Consider the following 17,258-nt stretch of genomic DNA (forward strand, 5'->3'; position numbering starts at 1 on the left):
TCCCTAAAAAGCTCATTTTGACTCTTGCTCGTCAGTGTACTAAAACAACATTCACCAAGACCCAGGTCCTCGGTGGCCTGGCAGAACCCCCCACACAAAGCCGGCCTGTCACTGTGTAAGCATCCCTGTGATCCAGTTTATCCTGAAGGCACCATCCAGAGCACTGTACACGGAGCACTAGCCTTGGCCCTTAGTGACGGGAACTGTGGCCCTGGCTCTGCTACTTCTCCTCAGAGTATACATCCTCTTCTAGAGAATGAGATTCAAAGACTGCCCCACTCAGGTAAGCTGATGCATGGGGGTGACCCACAAAACGCCATGAAAATGCAGGGTAGTATTAACCAAAGACCAGTAGCTCAGAGACGGGCCAGGAAAGTGGGCACGATTCATTGTTTATTAACCTTGTCTGTGAAAGGAGGGACCTGTGCTGAGGAACACGGTTCTGGTCCTCATGGACCCTGAACCAAGGGTCACCTCTCAGCAGCAGCGCTGGCCGCCCCCCGACTCAGCAGTCACAAGAGCTGCCACTTACTAAGGCTTGCTATGATTCAACACTACACTTGGGTCTGTCACACATTAAGCAACACAACAAACGTCTGTAGATCTATATCCCCAATTTACCAAGGAGGACACTGGCACAGAACATAAAAGACCTGCCCAGGGTTGTCCCCTGCCACATGGTAAAAGCCAGTGTTTGAGTCCTGATCCATCTCAACCGCGAAGTTGGTACTGTGCGCGGTAGCATCAGGGAGGAGGCGTCATCTGGGGTGGTGCTCACACCAGACCTTTACAGGAACACACTTAGGTGAAAGGTCAGGCTGCTCACCTCAGGACTGTGCACAGGTAAGTGTGGACCCCTATTCTACCTGCTCTCCACCCTTTCTTTGGTTTTCACCAGCAACACCCGTTTTGAAATAAATCTTAGATCGTAATACATAAAATGGGAAAAGATAGAAGTGCTTTGGTTGAAGTGAGGATAGAGAGACCAGGGCCCGGCCCACCCAGCCTCCCAAGTCATTCTGCAAGATCCAAGCTCTCAGACAACAGTATGAAAACTGCTGCTTACTTCCTGCCGTTACTCAGATGAGAACAGAAAGGCACCTCTGCATATACTTCTCAGTGGACACGGACTACACTGAATTCTAGTTTGCTCTGCATACATGTCTGCCTTCCCTGACAAACTCTGTGCTCCCCAAGGACAGGCCTGGTCTGCTTTACGGTGCCTGCTACTGTCAACGGATGAATAATGAGAAGGGACTAGTCCCGGGTCACACAGTGGGTTGGTGATAGGTCAGTACGATCCTGCCCACATGCTCTCTTTGTAGCTGATACCACCGAGGATCAGTTAAAATATTCTGGAGGTAAATGAAATGTAAGGATAATTTAAAAGGCATAGAAAGTTCTCGTTAGGGCAAGATGGAAGTAGCAGCCACAATATTTTTTAATCCTTTCACAAAAACAAAGCAACTAGGATAGCAAAAGGAGCCCCCAGACAACACTCAGGACTACCTAGAACCCTAGAACATGAAGGAGTAGGGCCAAACCATCCATAGCCATACAACCTGTGTGGAATCAGCATTGGGAAGAAAATGAGGAGTTTCAGGGGTTCTATGAGCCAGGTAACCCAAGAATAACCATCTGAATAGAAAACTCAGCAAGCCAATGTTGAGAACAACTGACAAAATTAGAAGATTCAAGGCTTTCATTTATAAGTGAGTACAAAAAGACTAAGAGGGAGATTTCCACTTCCACATATGAAGAATTAAGAGCTCTAAGAGTTTCCCTCACACCATAAACAACTAGAAAACCACACAAAATACCTGAAATAACTGCTTTCAGACATGGGACAGCAGGCAGTGTTTGGGAGGAGGGAAACAAGTGAGAGGAGGACTGCAATTGCCCCAGCTTACTGCCTAGAGGCAGTTTCCAGGCCAAAGGGCAGGGAGACAGAATCTAGAGTCTAGCGATCTCACTGAGTTAAAGCGACAGAGTGCAGGAAAGCTAAGCTAGAACTTAGAATGAAGAAGAGAGAGAAGAGGGAGCTGCTCAGAGAGAGCAAGCACCTGAGATCTGCAGAAGGGTCTCCTGGAGTCTGACAATACTACCCTGCATACGTGAAGGGTGAAACTCTTTGTACCTGGAAAGCAATAGACAAAAAATTTCTGGAACTCACAGAGGGGAGTGGAAGTAGTTCATGTTCCCAAGAACTAGAGTGCAACAACCTAAAATCACACTGGGCATTGGGAAGAGTCCTAAGAAAGATTATGCCATCCTGCCTTAATAGTACATCTTAAAGTAGGTCTAGAGCAAAGGCTATGCTGGGCTTCAAAAGCAAGCTTTGAAAGGATCAAACTGACTCACAAATAATTTCACTTTGTGCTAGATAAGAGCCTAACACTCTAAAGGAATAACAAAATTCATCACTTGACAATATAAAATTCACAATGTCCAGCATCCAGCCCAAATTTACCAGGCATGCAAAGAAGCAGGAAAATATGACCCATAACCAGGAGAGAAAAAAATTAATAGACACAGACCCAGAAATGAGAGAGGTCATGGAATTAGCAGATGAGGACCTTAAAAACAGCTGTTATATTCAAGAATGTAAAGGAAAATGAACATAAGAAAAATGGGAGGTACAAAAAAGTTGCAAATGGAATTTCTAGGAATGAATTCAGTATCTGAAGTGGAAAATACACTGTATGGGAGTAAGAGCAGATTAGACACTGCGTAAGAAAGACCTGTTAGTCTGAAGACATAGTAATAGGAACTACACAAACTAAAACAGGGAGAAAGGACTAAAAAATTAGCCAAGCAGCTGTGACCTGTGGGACAGTCTCAGTGTAAAACGTGTAAGTTGGAGTCCCAAGGAGAAAACTTTTAAGGGGGAAAGGAGACTGAAAAAATACATGAAAAACAACAGCCAAGATTTTTCCAAATTGCATTAAAACTATAACCCTACAGATCCAAGAAAATCAGAGAACCCCAAGCATAAGAAACACTAAAACAGACACATATCCCACAATAAAACTGGTGAAATAAAAAAAATTATAAAATTAGCCAAAGAAAAAGAGATATTACACATAGAAGAACAAATACGAGAATGGCAGCCATTTATCCGAATTGTGTGACCATAGGAAAATGAACAAGGGCTGAGAGAACAAAACGCCAGCCTAGGATCCTGTACCTACTGAAAATATCTTTTAAAAACTGAAGGTGAAAAAAAGACTTTTCCAAATAAAACACAGAAGAATGGATCACCAGCAGAGCTGCATTACAAGAAATGTCAAGGGAAGTTCTTCAGGCAGAAGGAAAATAATCCAGGTGAAAATTTGTATCTACACCAAGGAATAAGGAGCATCAGAAAGAGCAAATATCCGAGTAGATATAAGACTTCTGTTTTTCATTTCTTTAATCACTCTAAAAATATTGACTAAAGTGTATTGTGGGGCTTATAATTTACGTAGAAATAAACTGTGACAACAATAGCACAAATAATGGAAGTGAGAGAATGAAAGTCTGTTGTAAGGGTCTTAGAGTATATATGAAGGGGTATCATATTTGTTGAATGTCTACTGTGATACGTTGAAGTTGTATTTGTAAATCCTAGGTCAACCACTAAAACAATAAAGCAGAGATTATAGCTAATAAGCCAGTACTGAAGATAACATGATATCATAAAAAATACACAATACAAAAGTGGGCATGAAAAGAGATCCAAAAAAGGAACAAAGAACAGATGAGGCAAATAGAAAACAAATAGCCAGAGGGTAGATTTAAACCAGACTATATAGGTCATTACAATAAACATAAATGGTCTAAACGCTCCAAATAAGAGGCCCCTGGTAAGAGATTATCAGAATGGATTTAAAAAAACAAGACCCAACCATATGCTGTTTATCTGAAACCCAATTTAAATGGAAACACACAGAGTAAAACAATGGAAATGATTTTTTTGGGGGGCAAGATTAGCCCTGAGCTAACATCCACCACCAATCCTCCTCTTTTTGCTGAGGACGACTGGCCCTGAGCTAATATCTGTGCCCATCTTTCTCTACTTTATATATGGGATGCCTGCCACAGTGTGGCTTGATAAACAGTGCATAGGTCTGTGCCCGGGATCTGAACTGGCGAACCCCAGGCCAGTGATGCGGAGCAGGCAAACTTAACCGCTAAGCCACCAGGCCAGCCCCTGGAAATGATTTTTTTAAAAAGATATACTATATAAACACTAATCAAAAGAAAGCCAAATTGCCTATATTAATATACATATAAACTAGACTTCAAAACAAGGATAAAGAGGGACTTAATAAAAGGATTACAATTCATCAAGAAGACTAACAGTCCTAAATATGTCCACACAGCAAACAGAGCGGCACAAAATATGGGAAACAAGTACTGACGGAACTCCTACAACTGCAGTTGGAGCTCTCAACACTCCTCTTCCAGTAACAGAACAAGGAGACCCCGAAAATCAGTAAGGTTCTAGAATACATAAACAAGCCTATCACTCAGTCTGACATAACTGGCACGTACAGAACATTCTACCCAACAATACTTCAACACATGCTTTTCAATTGCATCTGAAACACTCACCAAAACAGACCAATTTCTGGACCCTAAAACCAACTTTAACAAATATAAAAGAATTGAAATCATAGAGAACATGTTCTCTGACCATAATAGAAGTAAACTAGAAATCAATAATAGAAAGATATTTGGAAATTTAAGCAATACACATCTAAATAACGGGGGTGGGTGGGGAAGTCAAAGAAAAAATTCACAATACAAATAGTCCCCTGCAGGGGAAAAGAAGGAACAGAGTGGAGAGGACAGGGATGAAAGATATGCTGTCTGCAGGTACCTTGTTTTATACCATTGACTTTGGAACCAAGTAATATTTAATAGTTAACAAATAAAATGAAGTCATAAAGAAAAAAATCCCTAAAAAGTGAAAACAATCAATCAAACAAATATATCAAGCCCATGGCATAACCATACTGAGAAAATGCATATTCAAGTGTTTGGACTGTCCATCCCTAGTCAGCGGCATTTGGTAGTTTTATGGTTAGTACTAATTATAGTACTCTTATTCTGAAAGTATTATGTTGGTATTGTAAGATAGAGCAAGATTTGTTAATATAATTAGAAACAAAGTTATTAGGATAAAGGAAAGAAATCTAAGTATAAAACCCAAAAAGTGAAAATACTGTGACCTTAAATTTTATTTGGAAATAACAGTATGAACTCATGACTTATTTTTCTCCTACAAAGTACGTATTTTGATCTCTGTGCACTGAAAAGGCCTAGAAGCAATAATGGTATTGGTTAGAATCCAGACTGTAGTCTCTAAAACCTATTTCCCACTAAAAGAAACCAAGATTTCTTAGAAAGATGGTTGATTCAGGTTGAGAGAGGAAGGACGTGCACAAGATGAGCCCAAATCTCTTATTGGGACAGAAAACGAGGAAGCTACTAAAAACTACAGGGTCTGTCAAAAGCACACAGGAATGAGCTCATCAAACACGGAAGCCTCAAAAAGAATGAGGACTATAATTGACTGAAACACATATAAAAAATCCATGAGTTTATAATAGGAAAAAACTGGAGGTTGCTAGGACACCAGGCTTATTTTGAAAATTAGCAAATAAACAGAAAAAATCATGTATTTATGTTGCCTTTCCTGTACAAACCTGTATATCAAGGTAATAAAATAACTGCTGGAGGAAAAAATGTTAATAAATGTAGAAAGGAACAATAGAATAGAAAATTGCCATTTGTAATCCCTAATAATGGATGTAGACAACAATTATCAATGTTACTGATAAGTTCATTAAGTGAAAAGTTAACAGGAGAACTTTAAAATAAATGGGCTCATGTAGTAACACTGAACCCATGGATAAGTCTTATTCTTAAAACAACAGTAAAAGCAGAGCCAATGGACACTGTATGCCTTGTAATGGGATGCAGTAGTGAGTAAAAAACACCAACAATGAAGTATTCTTGCCAAAAGGTAAAAGTTGAGGGGCTGGCCCCATGTCTGAGTGGTTAAAGTTCCCCCCACTCCATTTTGGTGGCCTGGGTTTGTGGGTTTGGGGCCTGGGTGCGAACCTACTCATCAGCCATGCTGTGGAGGCATCCCACATACAAAAAAAAGAGGAGGATTGGCACGGATGTTAGCTCAGGGTGAATCTTCCCCACCAAAAAATAAAATAAAAGTAAAAGTTGAATCTGAATAAAACTACGTCTCCAGGTGTAATTACCAGTTTCCAAAAAGCACAGGGGAGAGAGGAACAAGTTAAACACCACCACAAGGAAGCAACCAGCAAAGTCCAGAAAGTGGGAAACTATAGAGGACAAATAACCTGTCTGTAAAGTAAACGACCTGGGATGAAAGAGGAGCAGCAGGTGAGGGCACTGTTGCAGACCAAGACCTAAGAGACGCATCAGCCAAACGTGGACTTTCCGTGGATCCTGACGGAAACAAACCGTCTATGAGTTTTATCTGTTAAAGGTACATCCTGAAGATTTTAAGGCTGAATGTACATGATTGCTGGGATTTGCTTTTAAGATATTCCCCAAAAGGAAAAAACAGTGTGGGGGATAAATCTATGAAGCAACATGTTAATAAATGTGGGAGCTGATGATGGGTGCTTGGAGACTCATATTAACCTCATATGAATTTTGAAATTAATTTCAAATCGTTTGAGATTTTCCAGAAAAAGAAATTAAAATATACATGGAGAGAGAGAGTTTATCTTCCATATGGCCAAATATTCTGCTGGAAGCAAGCATTTTATAATCAGAAAGGAATTGCCTAAGATGCTTGTTAAGTTTCAGATTCTGGGGCCCCACTCCAGACCTACTGGGTCAGAATCAGAGGATGAGGCATAAACATCTGCATTCTTTTTTTATTGAAACAATTGACAACCACCTACTTTTCCTTTTTATTTGTTTTAAAAATTGGCACCTGAGCTAACAACTGTTGCCAATCTTTTTTTTTTCTTCTTCATCTTCTCCCCAAAGCCCCCCAGTACATAGTTGTATATTCTAGTTGAGTCCTTCCAGTTGTGGGATGTGGGACACCACCTCAGAGTGGCCTGACGAGCGGTGCCATGTCCGCGCCCAGGATCTGAACCAGAGAAACCCTGGGCCGCCAAAGCGGAATGCGCAAACCACTAGGCCACAGGTCCAGCCCCAACATCTGCATTCTAACATGCTTCCCTCATGAATCCAGTGCAGCTCAGCGAGGTCTGCTCCCAGCAGTTGAGGTTAGATGGCGCTAAAGGCCTCCCTCCGAGCTCCTCTGGTTCTCAGTGGTCCCTAGACCAAGGCCACACTGCCTGCAGCTCTGAGAACAGTTGCAGCACCGTGGTGGAGATGGAAGCCAAGCTAGAGAGTTTTGAGGGGCCAGAATACAGCAAGGAATGGGATACAGGGAAAGGGAAAGGAAACCATGCACGAGGGGAAGGCGGGACTGGTGCAAAATAGACCTTTCCAGCATTCAAGACCTGGGCGTATTTTAAGGCTGAGAGCAGAAGCTGTTGGAGAGAAAGACTGAAGAGAGGAAAGAGACAAACTGTTGGGGCTCCAGCGCCATGATGGCAGGAGAAGAGGGAAGCGACGGTGGGAGAGGCTGGGTTTGGACGGCAGGAGAGACGAGAGAGCGTGGCTCAGGTCATGGGAGTTTTCAGAGTGACGCTCAGGATCATGGAGAACTGTGCCACCAGTGCGGTGGCCACGAGCCACATGCAGCTACTGAGTCCCTGACATGTGGCTAGTCTGAATTGAAATGTGCTGTAAAAATAACATACACATTGGATTTTGAAGATTTAATAAAAAGAAGACCAAGGTCAAATATCTCAATCATTTTTTGTACTAATTACATGTCAAACTGATAATATTTTGGATAGATTAAATAAAGTATATTAAAATTGATTTCATCTGTTTCTTTTTGCATTTTTTAATAGACTCCTAGGAAATTTAAAATTATACATGAGGCTCTTGAGGCTGGCATGATATTTCTGTCGAGCAGTGCTGATCTAGAAGTTACAGAAGCCAGAACTAGGAGAAAAAAGGAACCCCACCAAAAAGCCCTATCTCAAAAGATAAAACCTCTTTCTGCAACCCCAAAATCTGCCTCATTCACACTGAGGTTTAGCCAAATTGATAAAAAAAGGTGCTTGCTAAGCCAACTAATTATCAGTACAAATGAAATTACAGTGGAAAGTGTATGAAGATGATTTGTTTCCAGATACCATTTACATATAACAGTCAATTCCGTCATGATGAGTCTTTTTCATCCGCTCACTAAGGCAGGCCCTCAAGGCCCCGAAATGGGAAGGAGATCACCCGCCAGCAGGCCATCCAGAGGAAGCGTGTGTACTGAGCACCTGCTCAGCTCTGAGGATGCATCCACACTCAAAAGGAATGAGGAAGAAAAGGAGCCAGGGGAAAGTCAGTCCTTTCCCCAAGTCACACGGCCTTCCTCCAAACTCCTCTTGGCTCAGATTTGCATACATTTCCCACCTTCCACAGCTGCGAGTGGGCAGTGTGGTACTTTCTGGGCGTCGCCTCCACGGCTCTGACTCCCATCAGAGCTTCCTTCCTCCCCCGACCAGCCTGGACTCTGTGGCATGTGGTTAGGGTGGTTTCCAACTCACAGGCGACCTCTCTGTTCCGCAGAGATAGCACAGCGAGCACTGGGTGTTTGCTCGCTGGTACTGTTATCTAAGATCAACACTGGCGGCTCCTGCCTCCAGAGGCCTCCAGGGTCAGGAGGCTTTGTGTCTCAGTAGATGCCTTGGTCACCACAGTTGGGGTTTTCTGGGTCATCTTTTTTGCGGTGGCGGGGGGGGGGGGGTTCTGAAAAAGCTGCAAGTCTTCTCTGAGGACTTGAGATTTCTCCGCACCCTTCTCCCGCTTCAGCCCTTCCGGGCCTGGGGCCAAGAGGTCTAAGATCAGGCGGCAGACAAGGGTGAAGGCGTCCTGGGGACATGCTTACATTCTGCTGGGACTGAAGGAGGGATTCCGGCCCCACAGCAGGCTGGTGATGGTTTCCAGCAGGAAGGAGTCCCCCACACTCCACGGAGGGCTCGTCCAGCCCCCCGGTGCCTCCATCATCCCTGGAGTCTCTAGAAGGCTCCGGTGCCCCTGGATCCACCTTTCAGTTGGGTGGTCACATTACGGCCAGCTGTCTACCACCTCAGCATCATCCTAACCGGCCGCCCTGCCCCAAGCCCAGGCCGCAGAGCAGGCTGATTTTCCTGGAGCACCCGTTCACTGTGAAAGTAGGGTGGCACGGCAGAGAGCCCGCACTGGGGTCAGGAACCTGGGCAGTCCCAGCATTGCCGCGGAAGGTTGGGCGGCGTTGGGGCAAGTGTGGCCCTTTCGGTGTTCAGGTTTTCCTCCAGTGAAATAATAATCCTTGGGTTGGAGCTTTAAGGCTGTGCATAACCTGACCCCGAACCTCCTTCTAGGCCTTTCCTTATAACCCCCATCACTGCCACTCTCCTCCAAGCCACCCCGCCTTCTCATTATTGTCCAGACATTCTACACCCAGGCCCTTCCTGACCTCCCAGCCCAGGGTGCCAACCTGAAGCGAGTCCCTCCTCTGAAATGCTAGCATTTCTTTGTAGACAACTCCCTGAGCCCTCAAGACTCACTGCCTGGCCATCCAATTAGACGCAGCACTGCGGACAGGTAAGGCATCCCCGTGTTAATTAACTCTTGCTCCGGGAACACGTGACCGTGGCGTATGCTTGCAAGCCCTATGGGCCTGGTACAAAAATAGTGTCACCTGCATGACACTGTACAGTTTACACAGACACCCTTCGCCTCATTTAATCCTCAAAGCACTGTGAGAGGCAGCCCTGAAGCAAGCGGGATTATTAGTGACCTGCCTAGGGCCAATCAATTTATGAGCAGCCACCTGTGCCAGTACTAGGCCACAGCTCTTCTGCCCAGGTCCCATCTGTTCCCTCAGAACCTGGCTGGGAGAAGGGGCGGCAAACCCACATGTCAAAGAAACACCATGCCAAGCAGTCATGATGCACCAGCCAGAAGACGTCTGAAACAGTCCCTACGCCTGCTCCTGGGAGAGGAGGGTTCGGAGCTTGCACTGCCGGCCCCTCAGCAGCTTCCTCAGCTGTACACAGGACTCCCCCAACTGGGGAGGTGTGAGAATTGCAGGAGCTGGGCTCTCCCTGTGCTCCAGAGGTTTGGGGAGCCAGCACAGCACCGCTCACAGAGAACAGCAAGTGCTGGGAGATCTGGTGTGGATAAGCTCCTTCTACCGGGGAGCAAGGGAGTTTCAGAAAGGGAAGCAAGCAAGTCACAGAGCAGCAAAGCCGGCTGGACCCCTGAACCCCTCCCCGGCCCCCCACCTAAATCAGGCCAGGCCCACTTAGGGACAGCTGGAGCAAATACACCACCCCAGGGCAACCCAGCAATCTCCCAAGACATTTGACCTCTATTGTTGATTTCTACTCAGAGGAGTGAGCGTTTTTAGTGCCTCAGGAATGTAGATCAGCCCCCGGAAGCGGGCTGCCTGAAATGGGGATGCTGTTTTAAAACAAACATGCGGCTTCCTATATAAGAGCCGCCCAACCACCAGGTACCACCTCCGCCAGGAATCCCAGGTAGGCTCTCTCTCTCGACTCTTCACGTGAGGGCTTGTCTCCAGGTTTAACTCACTGTGCTCGCTGGCCCATCTGAACAAAGGGAAGGCTGCGCAGCCTCGGCCACCCGGCTGCAGAGACCCAGCGGGGTCAGGAGCTGCCCCAGTCCCCCTGCGTCCCTTGCTGGTTCAGCTTCATCATCCCTGTTGAGAAACTTGGCACAAACTCCTTGGGGCCTGGGACAAACAACATGGGGAGTGCCAATGCCAAGCATTCTGCCCTAAACCAAGAGCCTTCGCTTTACTGGTACCTTGGGGAGGGGCAGAGGGAGCTCCTCTCGAGGGGTGGGAAGAGCTTCTTCAGTAGTCACGATCCCAGGTTGGACGGAGCCGCCGCACCCTGTCTGCTGGGCTCCTACCCACGTGAGTTCTGAGGCACAGGGAGCAGGGAGGGCACGCTGCCTACAGACCCTCTCTCCTCCAGGCCCATCTGTCCCCAGCCGGCTAAGGCCATGCCCTCCCGGGGGACCATCTGCAGCCTGCTGCTCCTCAGTGTGCTCTGGGTGGACTTGACCATGGCGGGCTCCAGCTTCCTGAGCCCCGAACACCACAAAGTGCAGGTGAGACGTCTCTCCACACAGCCTCACATCCTGACTGGGGTGTCTCGTCCCAGCCCTGCCACATGGCAGCCGGCTGTGCAACCTGGGCAGCGGCCCTACCTCTCTAGGCCTCAGCCTTCTCCCAGAGCACAAAGGAGGACTGTGGGTCTGACCATAGGGCCATGCCTCACTCTGCTTCTGGAAGGATATGGGGCTCAGGGCCCTAAAGAGAACGCCTCCTTTCTAGCACAGAAAGGAGTCCAAGAAGCCGCCAGCCAAACTGAAGCCCCGAGCTCTAGAAGACTGGCTCCCCTCTGAAGATGGAGGTCAGGCGCAAGGGGCAGAGGAGGAGCTGGAGATCCGGGTAGGTCCCGCTCTCTAAGTTTTACGCTTCTGTGGCACTGGAGGGGCTGAGGGAGGGGAAGGCAGGGGAATGGCTATGAACAGGGACCTACTTAGTAGCTACTCAACAAATATCAAATCGCACGACAATAGTTGACTCTGCCCCGGGCTCTGCAAGGTCTTTGCCCATCAAGAGGCAAATGTCTGAGAAAAGTCACTTTGCTACAACTGAATAGGAATGACGGGAGCCCTGAGCAGAGGAGGGGGGCGCTAGCAGACGCCAGGGGAGCCAGCAAATATGGCACCAAGAGACAAAGGCACCCAGGGAGAAACAGCTGGTCGTAGATGGAAGATGCTTCCCCACAGGAACTTTCTGGTTGGCTCAGAGGCCTCGCAGGCCTTCGCTGCGGCTGGGGCATTCCGAGACAGCTCCCTGGACAGGCGAGCTCCGGCGGCCTGGCCCTGGTCCTGTCAAGGAGGACGGGGCCAATCAGGCTGGTTTGGGCTCTGACACATGGTGCGTGGGGCAGAGAGGAATGGAGGATTCATTAAACGCAGACAGACAAACGAGAGGAGGGGGGGAGGGGACCGTACAGGGTTATCTACGCAGCCTCCCTGAAGGGCCGGCGGTGGCTCCGGGGAGGTTCCGACAAGCTGGGCAGTGAGCCAGCTCCAAGCGCGAAACCAGAACCGCCCTGGGGCGGCACTCACGTGGCGACGGGGCTGCGGGGCCTGTGTCCCGAGCCTTCGCTTATGAAGCTTCTCCCCTCGCTGCCTACCGTTTATGTCTACAACACCTGGGGGGTAAGGCAGCTGAGGTTTCTGCCCTCCTTTCATAGACCAGGAACAGCGGTGCAGACGGGGGACTCACGGCCCGAGGGGCCAGAGCCGGCGCGGCAGAGGGGGCTGGGGTCGGGCCTGACTCCGGGCCCCAAGCCCTCACCGCCTGGCACACAGAGTGGGGGCACTCCCGCTCACCCCCTCCTGGTCGAGGCCAGGAGGGAAGAAGCTGAAGCGTGTCCCGCCATGGCCTCCCCTCCCTACCCACCAGCCTCTTCTCCCGTCAAGGAGGAACCCACCTGCCTCCGACCCTCACCAGGACCTCAAGGCGCTCAGGCACCTCGTCCACAGCACGTGTGGACTCCCAGCCCAGCACACGCCCGCCCCATGGGCTGCAAAGCCTCCAACTAAGACCGGGAGCTCCCCCCGTGAGACGCCGGCTCCCGCCCGCGGTGCCCGCCGCAGCCAGAGTAGCTCTAAATTAGCTGAGATGGGGAAGAGGTTTCTGTGGCTGGTGACTCAAGGCAGGGCTGGGACAACTGGAAGGTTCCAGTTTCCATGAAGGTTGGCCTTGGACGAAACAGCCGCACTGCCTCAGCTAGAAGCAGAAGTCTGAAAAGCCTGGACGTGCTGGGGCGGCCCGAGGCAGGTGGGGCGGGAGGCCTGCAGCACGGCCGGGAGCGCGGCACCTGCTCCCTGACCTCTCCGGTGCCGGGGTCCCCCCGCTCTCATCGCAGGCCCCCCACCACCCCAAACACCTGCTCCTAAAATTGAGCTTCAGAGCTGGAAGACTTGAGACCAAGTCCTATCCATTCTCCATTCCCCCCGCACCCCGCTCATCCCCCACTGAGGAGGTGAGACCCTGAGGCCAAGGGGGCCTTCTCAGGTCACTCAGAGCAGATCTCCCAACCCACAGCCACCATGCCGCCTCTCAACTGCCCCTGCCACCAGTTCCAGGCTGCCAGACGAGCCAGCAGCTCCCCAGATTGGTGCTCATGTGGTCCCTAAGAAGTCTGCCCGGGGGATCTGACCACCCCACGGTAGCCACAGGGGTGGAGGAAAAACGAGGAGGTGCTGAAGGGAGGGAACAGGAGGGCCCAAGTTCTCTAAAGAATCGAGCACGTCATTCCCCACTCACTCCACCTTCACCGCAGAAACAAGGCGGGAGGTAAACTGTGAAGGGGAACAAGCAGCGGTTTGCTGCTTCAGTAACTTCTCCAGGCACGTTTGCCCACTTGGAAAACAGGAGTCATAGTGGTACCGGCCGGTGGGGAGGCACCGAGGACTGACACAACGCGGAGGAAGGGCACTCAGCGCGGGCTGACCAGGGCGAGGGCTGCGCACCAGGCGCTGCTGCAGCACCCGGGCTAGACGGGGTCCCAGGGCTGTGGACTCGGGGCCCTGCACTCTGGTGCTTGGCCGCCAGCCCCCTCTGCGGCCTCGGTCTAGTCGCTGAACTACTCTGGGCCTCTGCTGCTGGAGGGCAGGGGACAGAAGGACCAATGACTTAAGGCTCCTTTCAGCACCAAGGTTCCTTCATTTGTCTTAATGACCGACACGGCCAGGAATGAAGGCAGCTGCGGGATGAACCAAGACCCGTCTCTGCTCTCAAGGGGCGGGAACAACGCTGTGGCTGCCAACAGGGCTCTTTCCCATCCACCCAAAGCTCTAGCGCCAATAACCACCTCATAGAAGGCCGAGAAAGTAAGGACATGGGCACTGCCCCCGTAGAAGGGAAGAAGCGGAGGCAGAAAAAGAAGAAAGGACTTGGCTCGGAGCATCTCTAGAAGGTCAGCTTCCTGTTGGATTTCCCATGGAACCAGGAAAGGCACACAAGAGGAAGAACACCGGGGAAAGGAGGAAGCGGCGGTTGCAGAGGGGACGCGGAGGCCATCCCCCAGGCTAGCGCTGTGCACGCCGGGTAGACCACTGCCCCCAAGTCTCCCTGCCAGGCACGAAATTCTACCACTGGCACTTCAACCTTATGTGTCCCCGAATTGCAAGAGGGCCAAAACTTGATCTAGGGGACCTCACTTTTTTTTTTACAGCAACCTCCTTAGAGCTAAGGAAAGAGTGCAAGGTAAGTCTCTAAAGATGGTGGGGGTGGGAAAAAGGGGTCTAGAAAGGCCGAGGAAACTGAGCTGTCCCTCAGTGGTGCCTGCGGCCTCTCCCTCCCTGCTCCTCGGGTGAGACCCTGAGGGCCCTCCTTTGGGATGGGGGTGCGTTTGGGGGAGCAGTGGGAGAGTGTGACCTCTTGACACCTCCTGGTCCTCCCTGCCCCTCCTCCTAGTTCAACGCCCCCTTTGATGTTGGAATCAAGCTGTCAGGGGCTCAGTACCACCAGCACAGCCAGGCCCTGGGGACATTTCTTCAGGACATCCTCTGGGAGGAGGCCAACGGTGAGTCCTTGCCTGGGTCAGGTCAATTCAGAGTGTCCTCGGAGTCCCAAATGTGAGCCCATCCCCCGGGTGACACAAGAGAAGCTTTCTTCCCACACCCTGACTCTCAGACGGGGGGGGGGGGGGGGGGGGGGGGGGGGGGGGGGGGAGGCTGGGGGGGAGGCGGTATCTGTGCGGGGCTGGGCTCAGTCTTCGTATTCAAGGGGCACCAAGTTCCGAGGACTAGCACGTTAACTAGCTTTGGGGCCCCAGTGAACCCCAATTTCCTCAACCATAAAATGGAGCCAACAGCCACTGTGAGAACATAAAATTATTTGGTGTCACAGCTCCTTTACTGTAATCACTTCACAAACAAAAGGAATTAGTGCCACAATCGCATTCAAAATGGCTCCGCAGCCAGGTAAGGACAGGGTTGGGTTTTGTTTGGAAGACAGGGTTGCGTTTTGTTTGGAAGCCCCTCCGGCCTTGTAAAAAGAAACCACCCAACAGGTTCCTGGGCCAGGAGGCGAACAGCCCTTCGGAAGCCCACTGCCATCTGCAAGGCTCCCTCCCCAACACCACTTCTCCCCCATCAACCAGGGCAGGGGGGGGACAGTGCCCTGCAGTGCAGATAAGGACACCAAGACTCAGAGTTTTAGGGGACTCGCCCAAAGCACACAGTCCACACACCAAGGTCAATGCTTTCCACCCATTACAACACAGCACCTCCAATGTCACCGCGGTGGAAGAAAAGCCATCCTTGATGCCACTGGCAGGATGGCAGACTCCGAATTTTGATCTGACCTCTTGTTTTTTTCAGAGGCCCCGGATGACAGGTGATCACCCACACGACTGGCCCACCTCTTTCTTTTCCTCCCAACCTTAGAAGCGCTCACCCGGCTTTTAGATGGCTTCTGCAACAACTCCCAGCTCTGAGTGGCACTAGCTTAGGATGTCAATAAATGTTCAAACTGTATGCTGAATGTTCAAAATGGGAATTTATTTCACCAAAGAGGAAAATATTACATTTCTCTGAAAACAAACAATTCTTGGTCTGGGGCCCATGGTCAATGGGAATAGAAAAGGATATGCAGCAAGGCAGGTGTGCATGCTTAGAAAACCAAATTAGACCAACGCCTACAAGCAGATAGACCACTGGTGGAATGTATGACAGGAGGGGGACGGGGAGAGGAAGGGGGAAAGAGGGGAGGGAGCGAGGAAAGGAAGGCAGAAAGACAGATGTTCCTTTAAATATCAGAGATTCCTGAGTGCATCGAAATTGCATTGAGAGCTTACTTACAATCAGCAAGGACTGTGTGGACAAAGAAACCCCAGGTGACATTACCAGAGCCAACATGCCTTGAATTGACACTCAAGATCACAACAGGACGGGGCCGGTCCAGTGGCACAGCGGTTAAATGCGCACATTCTACTTCTCGGCGGCCCAGGGTTCACCGGTTCGGATCCCAGGTGCAGACATGGCACGGCATGGCACGCCATGCTGTAGCAGGCGTCCCACATATAAAGTAGAGGAAGATGGGCATGGATGTTAGCTCAGGGCTAATCTTCCTCAAAAAAAAAAAAGATCAGAACAGGATGCTGGCAATGCCAAGGCATGAGTCTGAGGCTATACACAGGTGGACGCTAACAATGGCTACCAGCCACTGCTGGACAGAGCTGAAGTAACTGCTTCTCCTTACCTTGTCCACCACCGACAACACCACCGACACGGCCTGGCAAAGCAAATGCTGCCTCATGTGGGCAAGGCTGGCCATTGCCTTGGCTACTTCAGTGATACAGGTAGGCGTCCCAAAATATGTCCAACTCCAGCTCACACCTGAAGTGAGCCTTGGTCCTTAAGTTCTACAACTTAATTCAGTGAAGACACCAGTCTTTCTAGGGGGAATGTCACTTATCAGTCATTTACACTTCAGCGTAAACAAGTGAACTGATTTCTGAGAGCTGGTGATGACAGATGGGTGAATCAGTAAGGGAAGGGAAAGGCAAAGAACAAGGAGGCTCCAAAGATAAGCACTGCTGACCTGCCCATTCAGACATATGAATACCTACTAGAGATCTGTAGGACACTCCTCTGCAGAGAGTTAGGGTAGTAACATCCACACTCTGGAAAAGCCTCTATCACGGAGGGCTCTAGGAGCCAAGTATCTTCTCGAGTAAAATTCTGGCCACTTGGCACTCAAGGCACAGCCCTATGGGCACTAACCATTGATCAGACTTGGCAGGCACACCAAAACCCAACTGCCATCCCTAACAGAGGAGCTGCACGTGGCCTGTGAAACGTCACCATCTTCTGGGAGCCTCTTAGAAATGCAGACTCTCCGGCCCCAACCCTATTATATCAGGATCTGCATTTTAACGAGATCATCAGGCTATTAAATGGCTTATATAAAGTGGCTTAGAGGCAAGGATCCTATTAGGCAGCACAGCACACTGCAGAGCCACATTACCCCACCTGGCATAGAGCAAGTGTTGACTCTCATATAGAACTCTTTAGAAAATTCAGACCTGGCCAGATGGGGC

At 49.5% G+C, this 17,258-nt stretch overlaps 1 protein-coding gene across 1 annotated transcript; it reads left to right on the top strand.

The window, feature by feature from the left end:
* Positions 1 to 41: 41 nt before the first annotated feature.
* GHRL (ghrelin and obestatin prepropeptide) lies at positions 42 to 15,709 on the top strand. Its single transcript, XM_023619973.2, has 6 exons — positions 42 to 283; positions 9,639 to 9,702; positions 11,103 to 11,238; positions 11,465 to 11,581; positions 14,630 to 14,738; positions 15,538 to 15,709. Exons 3-6 carry the CDS (start codon positions 11,131 to 11,133, stop codon positions 15,555 to 15,557), a joined length of 354 nt encoding a protein of 117 aa, XP_023475741.1. The 5' UTR covers positions 42 to 283; positions 9,639 to 9,702; positions 11,103 to 11,130; the 3' UTR covers positions 15,558 to 15,709.
* Positions 15,710 to 17,258: the final 1,549 nt, after the last annotated feature.

This window comes from Equus caballus, chromosome 16, assembly GCF_041296265.1.
Source record: "Equus caballus isolate H_3958 breed thoroughbred chromosome 16, TB-T2T, whole genome shotgun sequence".
Classification (NCBI taxonomy): domain Eukaryota; kingdom Metazoa; phylum Chordata; class Mammalia; order Perissodactyla; family Equidae; genus Equus; species Equus caballus.

Excerpts from the sequence above, each read along its gene's own strand:
- GHRL (XM_023619973.2), top strand. The coding sequence starts at position 11,131 with ATGCCCTCCCGGGGGACCATCTGCAGCCTGCTGCTCCTCAGTGTGCTC. Across the intron at positions 11,239-11,464 it reads CCGAACACCACAAAGTGCAG|CACAGAAAGGAGTCCAAGAA; the intron begins GTGAGACGTCTC and ends CCTCCTTTCTAG. Across the intron at positions 11,582-14,629 it reads AGGAGGAGCTGGAGATCCGG|TTCAACGCCCCCTTTGATGT; the intron begins GTAGGTCCCGCT and ends CCCTCCTCCTAG.